A 22973-nucleotide genomic window follows, 5' to 3' on the forward strand; every position below is an offset into this window, starting at 1 on the left:
GATTTATGTTTACAATGTTATCCCACATTGTATTGTGATGAGTTATGTGTGTTAGACTTGAAATTGATTGAATATTGACAGATTTCTTTTCAAATTAAAATGTAAATGTTATTTCTGTCTGTACATAGTTCAATGTTTTACTTTTGTCCAGAATTGTTTTCCTCATTTTACTGGAAGTCTATTTCGGTGTCCGTGCAGAGAACAATAAAACATACCATATCCCAAAAAGTGATTCTTAAACTTTCAGTGTTAGTAATTTTTTTAAGTCAGTTACAGAGCTGTTTTGCAGTAAACGGTCACCAAAGACATGTGTTTTATGTTTGTGATGCCGTTTTTACGCCTGCAGTTTCAAAATGTGCACTCTTTAGAAATGCAGATGAACTAGTACACCACTGTAAAAATATCTAACGAAAAACGGCTGGTACCGTAACATCTTTCACAGAACACATCAAAAGAAATTATGAGAATAGACTATTTTTTTTAAATTACACAAAATAAACTTAGTAGAGTTAAAGAAATGAAGACGACTGAGGTATGTTGAAGAGGTTTATTCTAAAATAAAACTGCCACTGCCTTACCATATCAGCCAGCCAACACAACTGTTAAAGCAGCCCGTACAGAAATCAAACTTCAGCACTGTATAATATCTTAAAATTAAAAAGACACTGGAACAAATCGGAGACCAACACATGGGGGAAATCTATTCAGCACACGGTGAACAGGCTCATAAAAGGGGCAGTGCAGCACAGAAACAAGAAACAGTAGGAATGTGACATTTTATTTAAAGGCATGCGGGCCAGCAACTACCTCCTTATGCCGAGTAGCGACTTATAACAGCATTTGAACTCAATCAAATTGGAGCGCGAAACAAAAAAAATGGAATCGTATTGTCGATTCTCAATGGGGGAAAAAAATATTTTGAGATTTAGAAATTTTAGGGATTAAAAAGTTTTTCGACGCAGCGTCGTCACCCTCGAGAAGCGCATCGACTGCCCCCACCCGCCACTGAAAATGTGCTGTACAAGCCGCTCTAATCGCTGCTCAAAGTCAATGGCAACATTGGGCATTGCCCTAACACAGGTGTTTCTTCTTACACATGCTACGCGACTTCAAAAGTAGAAAAATGAGACATGCAGCAGCAGAAACACCGGAAACAATCTATCAAATGGAAACAGATTGTTGTCTGCTATACTGACTAAATCTTCAACAATCTGAGGCTGCACGAAGACTACAGTCCTGGGGAAAGAAAGGAAACTAAAAAAAGACTGGGACTAGACGGACAGGTACAAAAAAAAAAAAAGCTGCTGTAGGGCTGTAAAAGCAGACAGGGTGCGGGGGGGTTGAGGGTCTGTCTGTTAAACTAACTAGTCTTCTTCATTCAGTTGTCTGCTGGCGCAGGGCTTCGGTGTTGACTTGCTGAACGGGAGCGACTGAAACAGAAAGGGAGCAAGGTTAGCTCGCTGCAGGGGAGGAATGAAGATCAACACACACACACAAACACCACATTACTCAACATCTTGACACAGTGTACACCTTCTAAGAGTCCCTGACTGGATGGGTGCTGAAAACCTCTTTTGGCCTCTCTTAAAAGAGGCAACTAATCTTTGCATTTCAAAGAAGAAATAAATGTCTAAGGTGAGAAAGCTAAATACATAGTTGAACCCCCTAGAACAAAAAAACCCCAAAACACTACAATAACTAACAACTACAACAGACTGTTAGCATAGTTACTGCTCTAAAGAGAGAGATTTACAACTTAACCCTTCTGTCTATAAACACAAAGGAAAAAGTTGAATAGAAACTGTTCTATACCAACTGCATATTTGAAAGCCATCATTATTATTGTACCAAGTTTGAGAACTGAAATAAGTACAGTGGAAACCTCTTAAAAGTGATCAGGTCCCTCCGGGTCAATTTGGATCACCAAGTGGGTGATTACTATTATTATTATATATATTTTTCTTCATTTCTCTTGCAGAATACCATCTAACTGACATCTGAATATGTATTACACAAACGGACAGATTCATTTGACTGACTTTCACAATACAGTGTTCGGTGAGGCTTTAACGTGCACATTCGTTTTCCGTCTCCATCGCTAGCAGCCACGACCGTTTCCATTTGTGCGTTTAGACTACGCAACGTAGCCAGAGGAACACCAGCTGTGCGTTCCAATAGCCATACTAACATACTACTTAGTATGCCAGAAAAAGATTTAGTACGTCCCAATACACAGCATGTCAAATGACAGCGGACTTCTTGGTTACTATAAGTAAATGATCTAAGCAGCTACTGCACAGGAGTGATTGGGTCCCGAGCCTTCTGATCCAACATAAGCGGTTTCCACTGTACTGGTAGAGAAGCCTAAAACAGTAATGATGCTGCAAACATGTATGGCACAAGAAGAATAAAAACATATCTGACAAAGAGATAACTCACTCATTCACTCTCACATGCAGACACACACACACACTCTGAGCATGCTTGTTAAAAAGGCTCAACTTTAGCTCGGTAATCACCAGTTATAATCCCAGAACTACATCAACCCTGTGCATTCTCTCACTATGAACATGAGCTTGTCAGGGGGTTTGATTTTTGGTTACCTTTGGAGACAGTGGCAGAAACAACAAGTACAGAGAAGCGAAGGATGAAAGGACTGTAGGACGGATGACTACAACTCGGAGAGACACTGCGCTGCGAAGGCTCTTGAAGACTGATCTCTCTCGCCAGCTCTCTTTCTCTCACTTTCAGAAGCTAAGACAGAGGCCGAAGAACTCTGGTAGGTAGGGGGTTCTGGTAGGTAGGTAATGGATTTTAAACGGTAGTGGTCGAGCTCTGATCTGTGTGGGTCGGCCCTCTGGTACGTCTGAAGGCTGGCTGGGTGGGTGACTCTAGCAGATCTACTGTGTGTGTGCGAGGACGGATCTCGTCTGAGCGTGTGCGTCGGTTGAACAGACGGGGTCGCCCATTCACTGTGTGGGAGGGTTCGGTCGGTAGGTCGACCTCTTTCTCGCTGTCTAACACCGGATGCAGGCGAAGGCTGATCTCAGGTCAGCGCTTAGTCACCCTCCCGCAGGACGTACACACCGCCAGCTGGCAGACCCTGGGCCTGGTGTCAGCTGTGGTGTCAGTGCAGTGCTCAGCTCCCACCACACGCTTTAAAGAAAATATGAAAAATAAACAAAACTGTGCTGCAAAGATGCTTAACTTAAAAAGATCACACCAATGGTGTCGTATTATTATTATTTTTGTCTGTCAGCTAATGTCTCTCTGGAGAGTTCACTTGAAATAGCCAAATTCAGCAGAGGGCATTTAAATTTAAGAAAAAGGTAAAAACATTTACAATAGTACCTCTGACCTAGGGCTGGGCGATATGGCCAAAATATTCTATGGCGATAAAGGTCTCAATAAAGATATACATCACAAAATAGCATGTTTTCTGGTAATAAATAAGTAGACTATATGAAATAAACATTTGGTAAATCCTTCTTTGTATACTCTTATGTGAATTAAAAAGTAATTTCATTAAGAACTAAAAGTTTCAGGTGAAAATATGAAGAAGAAAACAGTTTGCAGCTATACACCGACTGTTTAAACTCATTCGCAGAAATACAGATTGTTCAGATTAAGCAAATAGTTTGACCAGATGTCAGTATGTGCTCATTATTATCAATTTAGACGATATTATCGCGATATCTCAATTTCATAGCGGTAACAAATAAATGATCATATTGAATTATCGCCCAGCCCTACTTAGACAGTCTTTATTTAACACTCGTCAAACCAATAAATACAATTGTCCCTCTTGCTCTGACAGCCCTGAATTCACTTCCTGTAGACTGAAGCTACACCTATGGTGGGTGAGATCTAAAGGAAAGGGTACAGAGGATATGGGTGCATCTCACTGGTTTTTAGCTGCTAACAGGCTCAACAGTTCATAAGCTGAGTGTCTCTCGCGTGCTCCGTTTTCAAGATCCAGTCAGACTGAGAAAAGAGCTGCACCGCGTTAACCAGCGCAGAGCCGTCAAGAGGTGGAAAAGGGAGCACACGATAGAGAGAGGGGTCTAATCTTTCTTCTACTCATTACTTCCCTACACCGGACAGAGGTCACTGTCCTCTACCCCTCCCCCACTCCACTGCTGTCCAGCAGCAGAGGCAGAAGACGCAGATCTCTCGGTGGTGGTGAAGGTGGTCTCGCCGCTCGTCCGTCTCGCCGTCGAGTGGCAGTTGTCTGGTGGCAGCATGGCGCTCTCGGGTGGAAGGAGGGTCTACTGAAACAGTCACTCCCTGTCTAGGATGGAGCACCTACTTCTGTAAAGAACTTAACTGACCCTCTCCTGGAACGGGAACATAGTTGTGGTCTGAACTTTGATATCTACAAAATCTAGAGTGGTTGGATCTAGACCTTACTGGAGCTTCTTACTGCTGAGGTGTTACAGGAGTCTAAAATGTCTTGGTAAAACACTGACAGCTGGCAGGACTAAGCACTAGAAATATATTAAAACAGGCCTGTTTCAGTGAACGAGAGACATCTAGAATGGGGGTTTACCTGCTCCTCTTGTGATTGGCCACCGGGGATCGTGATCGGGAACGGGAGGCAGAGCGCCTTCTGGGCGCAGAGGCGGACCGAGACCGAGACCTGGAACGACTGGAGGAGAGAGGGGGAGGGGAGGGAAACATTTACGTGCTCCGCTGTTGGATGAGGAAGCTGGAAATATGCTTCTGCAGAGATACATATGAACATCTTTGCAAACCGAAGCAGCGAAGGGTGTTATGGGTAGATTGCACGAGCTCGCGGACGTGCACAACTCCCAAATCTCAACGTGCAGTCCTCGATCGGTTGATCCAACATTGTGCAGTAGAATGAGACCTTCTTTTAGAGCTCTGGAAACTAAATTCCTCTTCACAGCTGTTAATATGGTTGCCCATGTTGTCACTGTCCTGTCAAATCAGGTCGATAAATCCAAATTCTTTGTAGTTCGTTGTAGATGCAGTGTTTTTGATTTGTGTGATTTATTTTGACTGAGTTCTTCTGTATTTTCTTTACATTGTGGTTTTACTCAACAATCAACACAGAGAATTGTAATTTTAGGCCTAAGTCCTGACTTAAAAAAATGTAATTTTTCAACAGAGAACATCCCAAAGCAGAACTGTTGTACTTTCTACGTCTCACTCTGCAGTCGCGTCTCCGGTGCAGAAGCTTTGCGATGACAGCAATGATGCGTTTCAGATACAAGCTGCTTGTCAGCTACGGCGTGAAATCCTGCTGCGCACACGACCTACCTTCTCACTGGAGTCCTGGACTTGGAGCGGGCCGGGGAGCCGGACCTATCATGATGGGAAGCACAGCGGATTTAATTACAGCTCTGGTGGAAACGATGGCAACACTTGAGCCATCTAACGACCAGAGTGGGGGTGACAAAAACCACAAGCACACCGGGCTCGTAGTTAATTGATCCCAGAGGGAATGTACTGATCATCGGTTCTGCCCTTCTGCCGCAGAACCGGATTAACAACGCGGATGAAGAGTGGCTACACCTGTCACATACAGTGCATCTCCAACGATACCAAAAGCACTGTAGTACCATAACAGTAACTTATAGATCAACTAATTATATTCTTACCTGCTCCTGCGTCTGGAATAGGATGGAGATCGACGACGGCTCCTGAGAAAAGAACAAAAAAGTATACACAAAAGGCTCATCTGTTGACCTGGCTCCCATGAATAAACATGACACAAATGTCAACTAAAAAGCCACCGAGTGTCTGTGTTTCGGTGCTGACTTACCGGCTGCGGCTGCGGCTGTGGGAGCGGGAACGAGAGTGATAACGGCGTCCGCGGGACCTGGAGCGAGATCGGGAATGGGAGCGAGACCTGGAACGGAAACACACAAACATCTCTTATTCTCTGCTGTCTTTTGATGGGACAAGAGGGATGAGTGGCACTAGTGTCAACACGCACCGCTTCAGCCACAACCACATGCAAAACGGACTGTATCCCCTCACCTGCTGCGACGGCCTCCTCGCTTGCTAAAGCGGTAGCAGTCGTAGGCATAGTGGCCCCGGTCCCCGCACTGGTAACACCGATCGCTGGGGTCGAACTGGCGTCGGCTGGGGCGCCCGCGGCCCTTCCTGGAGAGGCCGGTTGACAACTCCACTCGAACACGTGAACCACAGAGGAGCCTGAGGAGAGGAAAGGTCAGTGGGGGAGGCTGCAGGGACAGAAACCCTGAACAATATTACACTGTTGTCCTCTAGAGTCCTATAATATTTGTGTTCCTTTTGTCCTTTACAAAAGGGATGGTGGCTTTAAAGAGAGCTTAAACAATGGCTTCAGTTCCCCGTCAGGTAAAGCCGTGAAAATATTCTATTACACTTAATAATAATACATTTTATTTATTGAGCGCTTTTCATAATTCTCAAAGACACTTTACATTAAAATCATCATATAAAAGAAAGCTGTACATTAAAATTGTAAAACACATATATCGGTCACACACTAAAAGCAGTTCTGAATAGGTGGGTTTTGATTTGTGATTTGAATATGGAAAGGTCAGTGCCGGATGCGTTTGGGGAGGGAGTTCCAACTGATGTTGATTTTTTTTAAATGTCTGAAATAGCTACTGTAGGTAGTCCTATGGATAAGTACTTCATACAACCCCACTTAAAAACATGCAAACTGCCCCTTCAAGGGCTACACACTTTTGTAGATGGGAAGAACAAAACAGAGGACTACTGAAATATTCCCGGACAATGTTACAGGATATCAACTTACTTTCCATCCATGCCTTTCACTGCATCTTCTGCATCTCTGGGATCCTCAAACTCCACAAAGGCGAACCCGGGTGGGTTCCTGGCCACCCAGACGGTCCTCAGTGGGCCATAATAACTGAACGCTCGCTCCAGCTCCCCTTTGGCGGCACCGTTGCCCAAGTCTCCGACGTACACTTTACAGTCGGTGGCCCGAGACGAACTACGGGAGGATGAATGGTGCGACATTTCTCGGTCTCGTTGCCTGTTGGGAAAATGTGCATAAATCAGTCCATTAATCAATAAGATAATTTACAAAATGTACTCTAGTAATTTTTCAAGCAAAATTGAAATCCCCTGGTACTAATACAGAAAAAACGAGCATTGGGAAAATCTGACATTGATCTCAGGAAAACTTACCATTTTAATGGTCAATTTAGTGATGGAGAAAATAATCTGATTAATTCATTAAATATTACAGGAGATAATTGTGACCCTCTGCCCACCTTCAGCCTAATAAACATTACATTTGTGCTGTTTAAATACAGATCCTTTTTGTCCAAAGCCATTTACAATCCGCACAAACACCCTTCTTACACATTACTACTGCAAATGCTGGTTTCAGACCTTTTCACTTTCTCAGAGAGATCTTCTGAGCTCATGATGGATGCCTTTCTACAGATCAGTGGCTCTCACAGGACAGCAATGCTCTCACAGGACAGCAATGCTACAAACATCGGAGTATCGTGTAGAATATGATGCGCTGCTGCAGATTACATAATATAAATGAGTTAAAATGCAGCATACACATTCATGCAGCAGTCATATTAATCCAGAAACTTTGTATACAACAGTAAAACGCTGACATGGAACATTTTAAAGCACAATCAATAATGTTATTTTTTATATTTTGAGTACATTTAGCTGAGAATACTTTTACTTTAGTTAGGATTGGAATGCAGGATTTATTTTAACTTGTAGTGGAGTTTTTTCATAATGCGGTACTAGCACCATTATTTAAGTAAAGGATCTGAATACTTCTTCTTGGACGAGGGGCTAGAAAACATCTCGGTTGGTCACGTGAGCTCAGCAGGTACAATAGCGTCACGCTGGTCACACGAGCGCCTGTTCGCGCGCCAACCACCGGCCTCCTGCAATCTCTTTTAAAACATGACCGACCACGTCCTGTTCAGTGGTGTCAACCTCATCTACACAGAGGACGGATTTTGCGTTATAGTATTGCCGTTATAGCGGAACAATAACCGCGTTGTATTTAACAGTCTCCGTTAACTAGATACAGAGCAGTTATTTTCTAACCGGGCACCTTTCATTGGGGCCAATAACAAGTCTATAAAACCGTACTATGATGATTAACGCTACACGGTGTCTGACACCAGCGGAGGACGCACTGTTTTGAACTAAATGATATGCGCGGATTAGTCTGTGTCGCGTTAGCTTGATCTACCCACAGTCAAGAGGGGCCATTTCTAGCTCACCAAACCACCACTAAATATTAATTTAATATATAGACGTACTTTTTAATAGACAACTATTCGACTCAAATACACAATATATCTGTTTGGTGTGTGCATGTACCTTAACATGTAATTAATTGGTTAAACATGGAGAATTAGCCGAAGGCCTCGCTCTCCGCCTGCTCAAAAACAATGGCGACCGCACGCGCTAGCTAACGTTACCTTCTGCCGCTGCTCCGATGATTACCGACTCAGCTCCACGCAGGGGGGAATTCAGCCGCCTGAAACAGAAACCGAGGTGGTATTAAACCAATTTACCAATATTATTTCCCAGAATTATCTTGCCAAATTGCCACTTTCGTGGACATTAACGGCTATTCCACATGCCTATCCCACAGGTTGGCCGGGTTAACACTAGAAACGAAACACAAGCGAACACAGCCCCCCGAACTAATTCCGTCACATCCGCATCTGCGCACTGTGAGTTTAACATATATACTTTCGCTCAGATCAAAGTACCTCGGATTTGGTACAGCACTTGAGTAAACGTAGGCCTACTTAGTTACATTCCACCACCGGAAACACCAACAACATTCCCCAGTAACAATAATAAAGAAGGACATGCTGATTATCTGTATAAATGCGCCATTTGCTATCAAACTATATCAATCTGAAGTAATCAGTTACCACTGGAGAGCAGTAAACGCATTAATATCAGTATGAATACCTATACGATACATCAAGATGAAGAATGTGTTGTTGTTTCTAAGTCTGAAAACCTGTTATTAAAGTTATCTTTTCATCACCACTTCTAATTCATATCTGATTGTATCAGTCTGGTCACTATATTTTGAAAGGGTAAGCCGGTGTCTCTGAAGCCAGAGCTGCAATTGTGTTTTAAGGTACACTACGTCAAAAAACTTGGTTTTGGTGGAAAGAAAACATCCTAAATACACATTTAGGTGTTTTACCAAATAGTGTTTTACTATTTGGTCTTCTGCGTCTGTAGAGTTTTACTAAGTTCACCAAAAGCTAGCATAACATAATGTCTCATTTGCATATGATATTTGCATAAAACTTGTATTACGAAAAATATTTGCCCTGACATTAATCAACTGTGGAAGTTGTATGGTGATATCTATATTTTTTATCATATTTTTTTTATCATATTCACCTGTCTTCACAATATATGGAATTGTATCTATAAAGGCTGTTTTCTTAGAATAACGTCTTTCTCACTCTGAGCCAGTAATATATATTCTGAAGGTTCTTATAGAGGGCTTTGTTTATTTCATTCACATTCTGATTTATGGAACCTTTTATTCCTAAAAACATGGTCAAATGTTGTTTTTTGTAATGGCTGTTGACAGTATTTTCAGATTTTTGAAGTGATACAAGGAGATATCCAAAAAACCCTCGGTAAAACCCTTTGATTCTAATGTGTCAACAAAATGAAACAATCATTTTGAACCTGGCTTTATCCAATGTTGTATGATAATGCCTCATATGCATATTCAAACACACAATTTCAGAAAAAGTGTCATGCTAAAAATAATTGTCTAAATGTAAATAATCAACTGGGGAGGTTTCATGGTGATATCTATGACACATAACATGTGTCATAGATATCATGTAGAAAAGGTCAAAGGTCAAAAGTAAGATACCCTGATTGTTCTTCTTGGAGTTCTGCTCATGCCAAGTCCAATGCTCTATTTACTTTTCTTATTGTTTATTTTTCTCAGAACTTTAGAGTTATAGTTCACCTCTGAGGTGTTTCGGTGCATGTTGGGTTTAACTGCCGTTTGCTCATTGTGCAAAAATAATGACCCAGACACATTATGCCTTGAAAATAAATAAACTATATTCAAATAAGGTCAATTTCATTTAATTCAAGACCTTCATTTTCTTTCGGTAACACATTACACCTCATGCCATGTTCTCAAAAACAAGTTCGTCAAATGTTTTTTTCATTTCATAAAAAAACTTAAATCTCATCTTCAAGTTAATAATTTATTACAGTATTGAATAAATGTTTATGTCTATCACATGATATTGTAGTAACTCAGTCGTTATTTCCCTACAAAGGTTCAGGCAGAGAGAGAGAGAGACATTTTCATCATCACAGGAAAAAACTTCACAGGGAGACACATTGAAGAGCAAGACCCGGGAAGGAGGGAATGGGAGGAGAAGGACAAGGAGAAAAGGGAGACGAATAAGAAGAATGGTAAGAAGGAGGAGGAGAAGAAGAAAAAAGAGGAGAAGAAGAAGAAGAAGAAGAATAAGAAGAAGAGGGTAACACTAACACAGACACAGAAATATTGTACACCAACAAACAAAAAAAGATGACAGAACCCGCTCCCTTTTCACAGCTTCTGAAGGTAACGTAACTAAAGAGCAGCAGACACTGTCTCTGTGTGTCTCTTCTATATCTGGATGGAGCCGCTTGCTCTTTTTAATCTCACAGAGAGCCTCTGGTGTTTGGGATTGGAACTGTGGGGCATTAACCCCACAGGGTAAAATAATGCCTACAAGGCGTCCATCACAGTAGACCATGCTACTAACACACGTACACAGAGGGTTCAACATGCATCTTGCAGAAGGACACGGAGGGGGGAGGCAAACACGGACGCACACTTAGGGGGAGGGCGAGGAGGAGATGCTGGATGGGGAGGCGTCACATCTAGCTACAGAACAGCAAGGGGCCGAAGCCAGACAGTTAGTAACAGAAGTTAATGGAAAACATAGTCCGGACAGTGTTCTGTTCTCGGGGGGTGGAGCCACACCTGCTGGGACCAGGCCGGGTACCCAATCTGATATGTAGACGTCGGTGCTGATAACTCTTCACCCATTCATTAAGTACACCGCAGCTCGCTCTGTGTGTGTGTGTGTGTGTGTGTGAGGTGTGTGAGGTGTGTGGCGTGTGTATTCTAGGTCCCACCGGGTGGTTCAGTGAGTAGACTACAGTTAGGCTGCTGTTACAACATCACCGACCACCATTCATATCTACAGAAAGTTCTTCTTCAGCTTATTTAGCTAATGACGACCCGAGACTGATTGACAGTCTCGCTGGCAAACGTCCCACAGTTTCCTCATGTAAACATGCTACTTACACTCAAAAAAACCCCATCCTCCTCCGAGAGAACCGAACGACGAAATGAGCGTCGGCGGAGGAATACGACAAACAATGGAGCAGAAAAAAACGTGTGAGCTGACCTCTCGTCTCAAAAGCTAACCATCACGTGTAGGCTACTTGTTTTCCGTATTGCACATCGAAACCACACTCCTCGAAACTGAACTCCCGAGCTGTTCGCCTTAAGAACCTGCGGCCCATCTTATTCACAGATAAATCCTCTTATCGTAAATAAATAAGTATCTAAATAAATAACACGAGTAACATTGACACAAACGCACTACGGTAAAGTAGATGGGGCTATGTTACATTACACTGTTTGAGCAGTTCGGAGAGAAACTTCCTCGCTGTGGAAAATGTATCAAAATCTAATCCGCTAAACTCAGTTACGGTGTATATATTGATACTTATATATTGATACTTATATATTGATACTTCTCCAAACGTTGTTTAGAAGTAAAAAAAAACAATCTGCATTGGCTGTATCTGCAAGTAAAAGATACAAAATCTGCTTTAGAAAGTTTCACAAAGTATAGTTAGTTCAGGGTAAAACAAATCAAATATTTCTGATATTATATAGCGCTTATCGTTTGTGGGTGAACATGATAGTAACGTAACTGCAGCACAAAGCCTAATGTATTTAAGGTGACCAATATGGAATATTACGGTAATTAGAACGTCGACTGCGTCCTCGTGTAGAAAAAGGATGGTGGGTTCTCGATGCTAAGCTAACAGCTAACTACTATATTAGCGCACCACACTGCTCGCTACATTCGCTGCGACTGATTTAAAAAAATCTTATTTCACGCACCGACTTCTCAGCTGTATGTTAAAAAGTAATAAACCCTAAAATGTCGATGTGGAAATGTCACAGCGCTGTTATGTTTTTACCGTCTACTTAGCGGCCATTTTTCAGTAGCTTGTGAACGTGTTTTACCTATGCTCCAACTCTGCCATGCAATACTGTCAGTACTGAGTGACACGTGCATGCCCCTGCAGGGCCGTGTTTTCTAAAGGGGTTTCCCTATTGCCTGTGCTGTGGTACTATGACTTCAATGGCTGTCTGCTGACCCACAGAGTGTAAACAAAGTCTGGGGAACATTAGACGATAGACCTTAAGTTAGTTAGTTCAACAGTGTGCAGACTCTCCATGTAAACGGAGTACATCAGTCAGTCCGGTGGAAACTTCAGACAGCTCATAGTTTTACCTTTGTTCATTGCACACTTAACAGTTTGTCGACTGCAGAAAAAACACAGCACGTTTTGCATCACATTAAAATAAAGTGCAGCTTTGTACAGCTGAAAGCTTTAATACTAGATTTTTTACTTGAGAGTTTTCCTTAAGGCATTGAATGGGTGCCATCGCTGAAGCATCAGTGTGTTGTAGTCCTGCGTCCTAATTAAAAGTGTTGCTCATTATGCTGCAGACTGAATGTTGATGACTGGAATCAGTTTTTAAATGACGTTAATTGTAATTCAGTGACTTTAGAGGCTTCGCTATTGTGAGTAAACTAACACTGTTAAGTCCACGCTTCCATGTTTGTGTGACCCGAGCTGCCCTCACTAAAGGTGAAGGATCAGTCTGTTGGGGTACATGCCAGAGTAATGGATTAGTCCTGACACGGTGAGGACTGACTGTGGGTCAGAGTCTGCACTCAGATCGCAGTCCCTCTGGATGGGGAGCAAAAAGCATTTTGATTGCACTCCACACAGCAAGTCCTCCCGTGGAGGAAAAATGTCAGACCAAACACCTCTCCTCCTTCCTGTATGTCTACACACACACACACACACACACACACACACACACACACACACACACACACACACACAGGGATGGAATTTACAGGTGGATTCTGATCATTCCCCTTTATTACATAATATATTTGTGACTCGTAAAGTTGCTCTGGCTATACATGCAAAAACAAGTTTGATATACAAACGTCTCTGTCAGAGCTATGCTCTGGTTGCCATGAAAACCAGAGATGCATCTGAGAGGAACGTGCTGGGGAGATATGGCTCTTCATAAACTTAACATTTCAGCAGCTTATCGTTTATTTGTTTGGTCAGCTGAGACTTTAGTCTCTAATGGCATGTTGGAAAAAAAAATCGACCCACGTTGTCTGCACTTTCTTAATGTTTGGGAATGTGTGGCGTTCCTGCCTGTGTGTATTTAAAAAAAACAGTGTTTTCCTCCCCTTTTCTTTTTCTCTGTAACTGGATTTTATGTACAGAACAGTAGCTGCTGAAAACACTACACTCTATATATACAAACAAGTACACTTACTTTGATTATTTACAGCGTGTGTGGAGAACCGCCTTCATCTAAACGGTGTATTAGATGAGAACCTCCCGTCGTAAACAAGCTTAATGTTGTTGTAAACATTCCACTTTTTGTAAATTACTTTTTTTGTCCACACATGCACTCCGCCTCCTCAGTGGAGAAGAGACGTGAAGCAGCACGGGTAAAGACGGCGACACAGAGGAGAGCTTTTGTCTCCTTCGACGCGACTCGGATGGATACGTTTTAGTTTTTTGCCGTGCGCCACTTCCTGTTTCTCTTACGGGTCTGATGGGTGACCCCTCTCTTCACCTTTAAAATCTCAACTTCACGATCGCTCTCTTCGCCCCTCTTCTCCGCTGACTTTGACAGTACCCCTCACTAACACTTCCTCTCGCCCAGTCGTCATGGTGCGTGTGTTTTGTCATGATCTGTTTACACATGCGTACATATAGTGTGTGTGTGTGTGTGTGTGTGTGAACATGTAGTGTCTTAGTATCCCCGCGTCAAAGACCAGGGGTGGGGCCACAGTGAGCCCTATCAAACACTTGTTTCATGTGGAACTGTGTACCGCTGAGTGTTGAAGTATATGTGTATGTTGCTGTGCAATGTTCCTCCCGTCTCCCTTTTCTCTAAAAGCCGCTGATGTGGCAGTAGGCCTCCAGGCTGGAGAAGAGGATGTAGAGGAACCACAGGCCCAGGAACAGCAGGCTGGTGACCACCCGGGCGCCCCTCGGGCCGCCGAGCTCCCCGCCGATGGAGGGCCGGCGTCTGAACATCAGCACGCCCATGCAGATGAAAGCGAAGATGGTGAAGAGTGTGACGGAGAAGGCCAGCGAGCCCGGGTTCACCCTGAACTCCTTCCCCTTGGCCCACCAGTAGATGGCGGCCACCGACCACGCCACGCCGATGCCCAGGAACACGTTGACGGCGTTGCTGCCGGTGACGTTGCCGATGGCCGCGTCGGCGTGCTGGTCCTGCATGGCGGCCACTTTACTGGCGAAGGTGTCTGAAAACGAGAGGAAGAGGTGTAAACAAAGTTACATTGCTAGGCAACAGCTTGGATCCGTGATGACTTCCTGTCCGCTGTCGTCATTCACATACAAGGACTATATAAAAGAAGGAGGGGTTGTTACGTCATTGTGACACCAATTTTATATATGTTTTGCAAGTAGCGGTATAAAGGTCCAGATTTTACAGAGGCAATTCAAATCTGGAAATTAGCGCCACCTCCTGACAGTGATAGGAAACATCATGGAGAGAATATGATTTAATATCATTAACATTTTGATGGTTGGTTGGTTATTGGTAACAGTGATGCTCTCTTACAAAATAATACATGTAGAACACTAGCAGCTCGCCAACAATGCGAGTTAACTGACTTTTCTTTCTTTCATAGGTTTCTTGCACTGCAACAGGAAATGAACTGTGACGCATACAACTGAAACGCTCTATAAGGGGGTGTGAATGGTCCAAAACACAGACGTGGATGCGGATACATTTTTTTGCAACGTGCCGAACCACAGAAACCCAAACGTTCTGAATTACCCGACGCCGTTTGTTCTCAAAGCAAAAAAAGCTTTTAAGAAACCGGTTAAACAAGACGCATGGATCCGCCTCTGTTTGCTGAGGGCAGGTGGAGGCTTCCAGGAGACCACCCTCACACCCTCACGCGTGCTAGTTCAGCGCCTTTCTCATGTAAATGTGAACTGAAACCCGTTTGGTCTCTGGTTCCTTTTTTATCTTATCCTGAATCTGGCGAGGGGAAAACGGGCATGGCCATTTTCAAAGTGCTCCCTTGACACCTTGAATGAAAATGGGTTCTGTGGGTTCCCGAGAGTCTCCCCTTTACAAACACTTTAGGATAATGCATGCAGTATGAATGGGTTATTTTTGCTGATTCTAAAAATGGTGTATTTGAATATTTCTGCATGCTGTGTGTGAGGGTCTTGGATTTGCATAAATTGGGTATGACAGGAAAGCTAAGACTCTTGAGGATCCAATGAGCACAATTGTATTTATATGTGATGATGTTAGTCTCCATAGTAGCTATTTAAAGATCCCCTAACCCTCTTAAAGACAAGGGGGGGACTAGAAGAGTTTAAAATGCTGAAATTGGATTTGCAGATTGATTTAATTGATGGTTCTCAGGACATGTTACCTTCCACACACTCACTCAGTGAAAAGAGCGCCTTCACTCACCTGGAATAGAGGTTCCCAGTGCCACAAACACCACGGCGGTCACGCTGTCCCGGAGGCCGACGGTGCAGCCGAAGTGTGACGCCAGGTCCCCGATGACGGCGGTGAGGAGGCCGATGGAGCTGATGGAGACCAAGAAGCAGGCCCAGCCGTTCCAGTACTCCGTGGGCGGGACACAGGCGAACAGGACCTTCCAGAAGACGGTGACGAAATGCATGACGTAGTCGTAGCAGGACGGCAGGTGCTCCTCGCGGCCCTCTTCCTCGTCGTCGCCGTCACCTGCGGGTGGGGGGGGGGAGAGACGTTCAGGGCACATCATGGAGAAGATCAGGCCTTTAATGTGTTTAAAACGTGCACAGAACCATGACAAAGCTGGTGCCAGATGGTGGTTTCTTGTGCATTATAGGAAAACGTTAAATTAAATGTGCAGATTAAGTAACCAGACTTTAAAGTCCAAACACTTGGACAGTTGACATCAGAATGGAAGAATTACTGTCTGCAGTGGACTCTCACTTCCACTAGAGGGTGGCCTTGAATTACACATCCAACAAGCGTTCATGTGTCTGAACATGCAGTTAGACTTAATCAATATTTGCCAATACATTAAGTCGAAGGCAGGTTGAAGGTGTAAGCCCCTCATATCTGCTGTTAATGAGCTTTATTGATTCAAAGGACAGGTACAGTCCCTGTGACAACAAGCTCAGTCATAACCTGTATTTGTATGTTAAGTACAAAGAACTTTGTGCTTTACAGTTGTCTCTCTGTCTCATGTTCAATTCTAGCATGTTTTTATGATACAAATTGCTTTCAGGCTGCAGGCTACCGTCACAACATTCACCGATAAGGTCGGCAGTGGTGGAAGAAGTATTCAGGTCATTTACTAAAGTGAAAGTACAAATACCAAGCTGTGAAAATACTCCACTACAAATGGAAAAAAAAAAAGTCCGGCATTCAAAACCTTACTTATGTCAAAGTAAAACCCACATTTTACTCACTGTTGTTTTTTTTATCACTGCAATATAAAAGTCCTGCATCTCTATGGAAACATTCACGCCTTGAAGTAGAAAAAACTAAAAAATGTCTTCTGTGCAGTATAACACAGTTATAATACCATAAATCAGAAAAACATTTGATAATTTCTTTTACAAAAATTGGAAAACAATGGCTATATTTATATCTATATATCCAACATTTTTGTGCTACTAATTTTATGAAAAATAATTTCACTGTGACTTTTGGTTCCAGCCGATTCAACCGTGGCTTCCCAGTTGTGCCTGAGAAGCGCAGAATTTGATGTTTTTCACGGAATCTGGTCTTAATTTGAGCAAAATTTGAGATGACACATTAATATTATATTTACAATTTTAAGCTTTGATTTGGTTGCTTTTCCTGACGAAAGCCTTCGTCACAAATAATGTGTTTATTTTCCAGCTGATCCAAGAGGCTTTGTTTTATATAGTTCTCTATCTGAAGAAGAAGGAACATTTTCTCAACACATAAAGGAACACTTCATCCTTCAGTTCATCACAAACATGCACCATCAACAACATCTGGAGGTACGTTGGGAAGGGGATGAAAAACTGTCATCTGAAAACTAACTAAAGCTGTCAAATGTAGTGGAGTAAAAAGTACAATATTACCCTTTGAGACGTAGCGGAGTAGAAGTATAAAGTAGCATCAAATTGAAGTGCTCAAATAAACCAAACTATTTAAAGGTGCAGTGTGTAGGATTTGGCAGCATCTAGCGGTGAGATTGCAACCAACGAAAACTATAAACCACAACTTTGCCTCAGAGGGCTTTTTACTACCAAGAGACAGTAACGTCAATACTGGTCTAGTCATCAGGTGGACGGCAGTAATGCTAAACTACATAACTTAATTTCAAGTTCACAGAAATGAGAGAAAAGGCTTGTGCCATGCTGTGATTGCAATGCTACACTGGGCATGAAAAAATTTGCCGTGAAAGGGGCGTGGCTTATTCTATGTTCACACTACGAGCAACCAAGCGGGTGCCAGAGTCTCCTTGCGACAGCTGTTTGTTCACTCCAGTAATACGTCAACTCACTCACACACTCACTCACTCACACACACACACACACACACACACACAGAGGGAGCTCACCTGCGCTGACAGTGACCGCCTCCACAAACTGCTCCCTCCAGGAGTGCGTGCCGATCACCAGCGCCAAGTTGGTCTTCTTAATGAGCTTGTCCACGGTGCTCTGCCAATCAGGGCACAAAACATACTTCATTAGCAAACCAGCTATAGGACAGGTGACAAGGGTCACTCAGGTGAGACCGAGCTTGTTTGCTGTGCTGTTGCATTGTGGGAAATGTAGGAAAAGGTGGTACATCTAGGCCTCTGCTGCTGCGAGTTTGACATTCTGGGTAAATAGGCTTATTCACTTTCTGGCAGAAGATTAAGATGTGGAATGACACCACTCTCATATCCGTACGGTAAACGTGGAGCTACAGCCTGGAGCCAGTTAGCTTAGCTTAGCATACAGAAACAGCTGGCCTTGATGGGTTAATGGGTAACGGCACCTCTAAATTATATCTACTTTGTATAATCCGTACGGACTGTTAACTCAAGTTAACCCAAAGCACGAGCAAAGCCATGTTCCTCACCATGTTCCTCACCATGTTCCTCACCATGTGTTACAAGTGCTCTATCCAGACGTGCTGAAGTTTGATTTGCAGAGGATTTTTAATTCATTTGTTTTGGAGTAAAACCTCTAAAGTGCCTTAAAGTAAGAACAGTAGAAAAACATCGACATAAGAACAGATATGCAGTGCTTTCCCCCCCTTTTTTAGGAGAAACACACTTCAGTAAGATGAACAACAAAATACGAACATGAGCAGACAACACAACCCACCTACCAAACAGAGAACCTCAGTCCACACACATTGATCTCCGGTGTACTTAATCTAAATGCCAATCATACAGAATTGCATTATTTTCTCCTGCTGGTACCCACTCCCCGTGAATCATAAGAGACAAGGTCAATTGTAATATATGTCTGCGAGGGGTCTATTGACTCCCTCATCAAATGGAGGATGAGAATATTGAATTTTGGAGCGATGATAGGACGACGGGCTCTCATTCATCTCTTTTGTTGACGTTGTTTGTTCTCTCTCCCCTGCTGTAATTAGTTCCCAAACAATCCATGCCGCTGCTGGTTTTTAATTGGCTCAAAGTTAGACGGGGTGTTTGATGCGTTTGCTGAACTCATCCGTGTGTTATTTAGGGAGTGGGAATGAGCACAAGAGGGCTTATTAGGTCCTGAGAAAAACACACACACACAGGACCACGGTATGCTTTTTCATGAATTCTTTCGAATCTTTGAAACACCCACGACGTCAGTTACATACATGAGCGCTGATGACAAAATCAATAGCAGGACTTGTTGGTATTTAAATAATTTATTCCGTGCATTTAGACAGACTCAGAGGCCTAGAAACAATACGATACTTCCCCTCAGTGCTGCCGGTAAAACAGCATGCGATTTAGTTCCCAAAAAGTAAACCGCATTTAGATTAATTTAGATTCCGTCTTTAAATTTTTTTCTTAAGAGCATTTAAAACAGATGGATTTGTATTAAAGCATCCTTGTGTGTGTTGGACCTTCAGTGAATTGAGACTCATTGCTATGCCAGTGAGCTGAGCTCATTTTACTGCCGGCTTTTATTTGCTTGAAATACTGAGCCCAGTGCACGTTTCATATATTTGAATTGCTCGCAGTCCTCTTCCTACGATTTTGCTCGTGGTGACACAGGGGGAGCTCGCTGGAAGCCCGAGAGGCAGACGGAGCAGAAGCTCTGTGCATCGCGTTTGAATTGTGCACGCTTCAATCTATCTGCAGCATCCAGGGCAACTCATGCATTTTCAATAATTCAAACGGGTATTAGGGCTGCTCGCTGAGAGGGCTAAGGGTTCACGAGTGTGAGAGAAACGGTACTGGTGGATTACACAAGTCCAGAAGAGCACAGTTCAGTCCCTGATGGCCACAAAATCAGGGCCCCAAACACGACCTACAGTGCAGGACCACAAGTGTAAATATTCCTGCTCGGGCTTTTGTCTTGAGCTGAATGACTTACTATAAATATGTTAAATGTTTAGTGTTCTTGGCCCACATCCCACATCTCTGATATTAGATTGCTACTTCAAATTATATTTGTGGTCTTATTTGGCAGTTCTTTTCCTTTTTATTAAGTTTAATTACAATAAAATAAGAGTAATAAACCTTAAAGCGACTGTTAAGACCGGAAAGTTTGTTAAACTTTTGTTATTCTGGTTGTGGAAATACGTAAATGTAATTTCATTGGAATACATTGTATGTGTGAATAGACATTTAAAATGAATTTCGTTTGACGAAAACATGTTATGAATGTCGGAAGTAATTGCATTTATTTTCTTTTAATAAAAGTTTTTACTTTTTGGACTTTCAAACGCTTTCGGCGTTATTAGAATTTGTCTGGATCACGCAGCCACCTCTGCTATCGTCAATAAGTCATCCACACGTTCACCTTCAGGACATTTGAATTTAAAAAAAGCACAAAACACAAAGAACGGAAACCCCCGTGAGGAACATAATAAATGAATGGTGCACCTTGAACTCATACGACTCCTCGATGACCACCTCCAGGCGGCTGTGCTCCCCCAGGATGGGCTTCCCCATCTCAGCTATCCTCCGGGCCTCCTCCTCCTCGGAGCTCATCTGCCCCTCCGCCCCCTCTGTGGGGGGGAAACAAGGAGGACACCAACAGTGAAACTCAAGGTGCGTGTCACAGATATTTACCGAGCTCCATCGCTGTCAACGACAGATTGTGAGTGAGCATGTTATTTAGAGCTGCGCCGCGTCTACACATGAAATATGCGGTGCGTGTGTTCCCACACAGCGTGGGACAGGGACATGAGAGGATGACAGATGGATGATATCCGTGTGTGTGTGTGTGAGGAAGCAGAAAAACAACAAAACTGCGACACACACACACACACACACACACACACACACACACACTAGAGAGGTGGATCTACACAGAGCAGGTGTTTAAACACTAACACTATTCGGTTGGTTGACCACTGAGCTGATGTTCAGAATCAAACAGAAAATATTTTATTTAAGGTATAGGTTATATACACGGGCTGTGATTTGGTAATTATATGTGTTTAAAACAAAAACAAAAATCCGACAGGCGGAGCTGCTGCTATGCAAACAGAAAAACAAACAAACAAAACAGAGATGCACTGTACAACATGTTGCAAAAACAAGAAACAAGCACGGGACACAATGCTGGCACCTCTCTGTGCTAAGTCAGTTTGAGGTAAATGTGTTCATAGCGGTAGCTTTGCGCTAGCTTGCCAGTTAATTCCTGTCGTATTCTGATTAATTGCTTGTCTGTCTGTGGTGCCAAAGCCAAAGCAGTGAAAAAGGGGCCTATAAAGTTTATTATTTAAAGAAAAACGTCCACCACAATTTTCCAGATTTCCTCCAGAGTTGTTCTGTGCGACCAACAGTCCTAACCCTAAAGACATTCAGTTCACAATGATATAAAGCAGAGTGCAGCATAGCGGGAACCAGAGTCTTTGTCATTTTTGCTTCACTGTATGGTTGGTGCTGACAAATGGAAAATCTACATAGTGGGGGCCTCCTGCTGGGCCAGTTAGCTAAGCTACATTATGATGCAATCTCAGTCCAGTTTGGATCCAGCATCAGACCTAAACGTTGCATGTCACGGCTTCTTCTCCTGTCTGCTAAAAACAAACAAAACTTGCTTTGCTAGAAATGACAGCCTGGGCTCTGGCTCTCACTGCATAGTCAATACCTTTAGAGGGATTTTCTCACTGATTCGATTTGTTTTTTGATGTATCACAAATATGTTTCTAATAAATGTCTACGTGGTGAGGATGTTGGGGACTGTTTGTGTCCAACACCGACACCACGCTGCTGGAGACAGAGGCCATATTGCTGAGCCCACTGGAGGGAAGAGAGGCACGGGAGAACCAGAACCAGGACTGAGCGTGGGCAGACTCAGTAAAATGAGAGGTTTTCCAAAGGGACTCTGAAACACTAGCGCTGTTGTCCACAGGGGCTGGTGAAATCAACACAAAATGAAAGTCCCCCTTGTAGCTTTAAAAAACGCAACAAACATATTTATCTTCATATTTATCTGTAATGTTTTTACTAAACCTAACCAAGTACTTTTGTTGTGTTTAGGTTATTTTTTCCATATACAACGTTAACCACGTGTTTCCCTCAAAACGTATTTGAGATTGCGGCTTAGTTGAATGGGAACTTAATTTAGTAGGAGACAGGGTTGTAAATGAGCTCTCTGCAGCTGGTTTGAAATGCTAAAAAGAAGGTGAGGTGAAGTTACTACGAGTTTACGCAAAGCTTAACCATGTGCCTATTGATACTATCGATCCACTTGAGTCTCTCCTCCTGGGCTTCCATACTGAGATAGAGAGCTACCAACAACTTGTAAGATTAGTTAGAGTCATTGATCCGCCTGCCATGCATGTAGCAACAGAGTTCATCTCACAGAAATACACACGTGGACAAACTTGTTGGTACCCTTCCGTTAAAGAAAGAAAAACCCACAATAGTCACTGAAATAACTTGAAACAGACAAAAGTAATAATAAATAAAAATGTACTGAAAATGAACTAATGAAAATCAGACATTGCTTTTGAATTGTGGTTCAACAGAATAATAATTTTAAAAAAACGAATGAAAATGACCTGGACAAAAATGATGGTACCCTTAACTTTGTTGCACAACCTTTTGAGGCAATCACTGCAATCAAGCGATTTCTGTAACTCTCAATGAGACTTGCAGACTGCAACAGGTATTGTGGCCCACTCCCCGTGAGCAAACTGCTCCAGCGGTCTCAGGTTTGAAGGGGGCCTTCTCCAGACTGCATGTTTCAGCTCCTGAAAGATATAAACCATTGGACTATTCAGAATAGTCCAATGGTTTATATCTGATGTGGCTTGCGAAAAAGCTCCAGTTTTGAAACTGGAATTTGGCAAAATGCATATTGACAAGCCACAAAGCTTCTGGGAGAATGTCCTTTGGACAGATGAGACAAAACTGGAGCTTTCAGTGACCATTGTGGGTTTTTCTTTCTTAAACGGAAGG

At 42.9% G+C, this 22973-nt stretch overlaps 2 protein-coding genes across 7 annotated transcripts in view; both read right to left on the reverse strand.

Moving 5' to 3' along the window:
* Positions 1–533: 533 nt before the first annotated feature.
* srsf7a (serine and arginine rich splicing factor 7a) lies at positions 534–8687 on the reverse strand. 5 transcript variants are annotated; one of them, XM_076112039.1, is made up of 11 exons: positions 8613–8687; positions 8448–8506; positions 7378–7516; positions 6776–7015; positions 6007–6183; positions 5789–5875; positions 5625–5666; positions 5284–5328; positions 4550–4648; positions 2604–4291; positions 534–1430 (listed from the first exon to the last, which is right to left on the reverse strand). In XM_076112039.1, the coding sequence occupies exons 3-10, from the start codon at positions 7410–7412 to the stop codon at positions 4108–4110; spliced, it is 909 nt and encodes a 302-aa protein (XP_075968154.1). In that variant the 5' UTR covers positions 7413–7516; positions 8448–8506; positions 8613–8687; the 3' UTR covers positions 534–1430; positions 2604–4107. The 5 variants fall into 5 exon arrangements, with proteins under 5 accessions (XP_075968154.1, XP_075968153.1, XP_075968155.1 ...); XM_076112038.1 differs by having other exon boundaries at positions 8448–8675; XM_076112040.1 differs by having other exon boundaries at positions 2604–3156; positions 8448–8672.
* A 5578-nt stretch (positions 8688–14265) lies between these two features.
* The window catches only part of slc8a2b (solute carrier family 8 member 2b), a 28579-nt gene continuing 19871 nt past the window's right edge, over positions 14266–22973 (reverse strand). For both annotated transcript variants that reach the window (XM_076112006.1, XM_076112007.1), the window contains 4 exons: positions 20442–20566; positions 17955–18054; positions 15836–16111; positions 14266–14642 (listed from right to left, as the gene is read on the reverse strand). In XM_076112006.1, coding sequence (XP_075968121.1) covers positions 14266–14642; positions 15836–16111; positions 17955–18054; positions 20442–20566 — 878 coding nt within the window. The remainder of the gene's footprint in view (positions 14643–15835; positions 16112–17954; positions 18055–20441; positions 20567–22973) is intronic.

This window comes from Anarhichas minor, unplaced genomic scaffold, assembly GCF_050575085.1.
Source record: "Anarhichas minor isolate MPS153535 unplaced genomic scaffold, ASM5057508v1 ptg000046l, whole genome shotgun sequence".
Taxonomy (NCBI): Eukaryota; Metazoa; Chordata; class Actinopteri; order Perciformes; family Anarhichadidae; genus Anarhichas; species Anarhichas minor.

What these genes read in the sequence shown, in the direction of transcription:
- srsf7a (XM_076112039.1), bottom strand. Translation starts at nt 7,412, where the DNA reads ATGAGCTCAGAAGATCTCTCTGAGAAAGTGAAAAG. An exon ending in CGAGGAGGCCGTCGCAGCAG is followed by an intron (nt 5,876 to 6,006) that starts GTGAGGGGATAC and finishes TTTCCGTTCCAG; the next exon opens with GTCTCGCTCCCATTCCCGAT. An exon ending in GCCAATCACAAGAGGAGCAG is followed by an intron (nt 4,292 to 4,549) that starts GTAAACCCCCAT and finishes GCTCCATCCTAG; the next exon opens with ACAGGGAGTGACTGTTTCAG.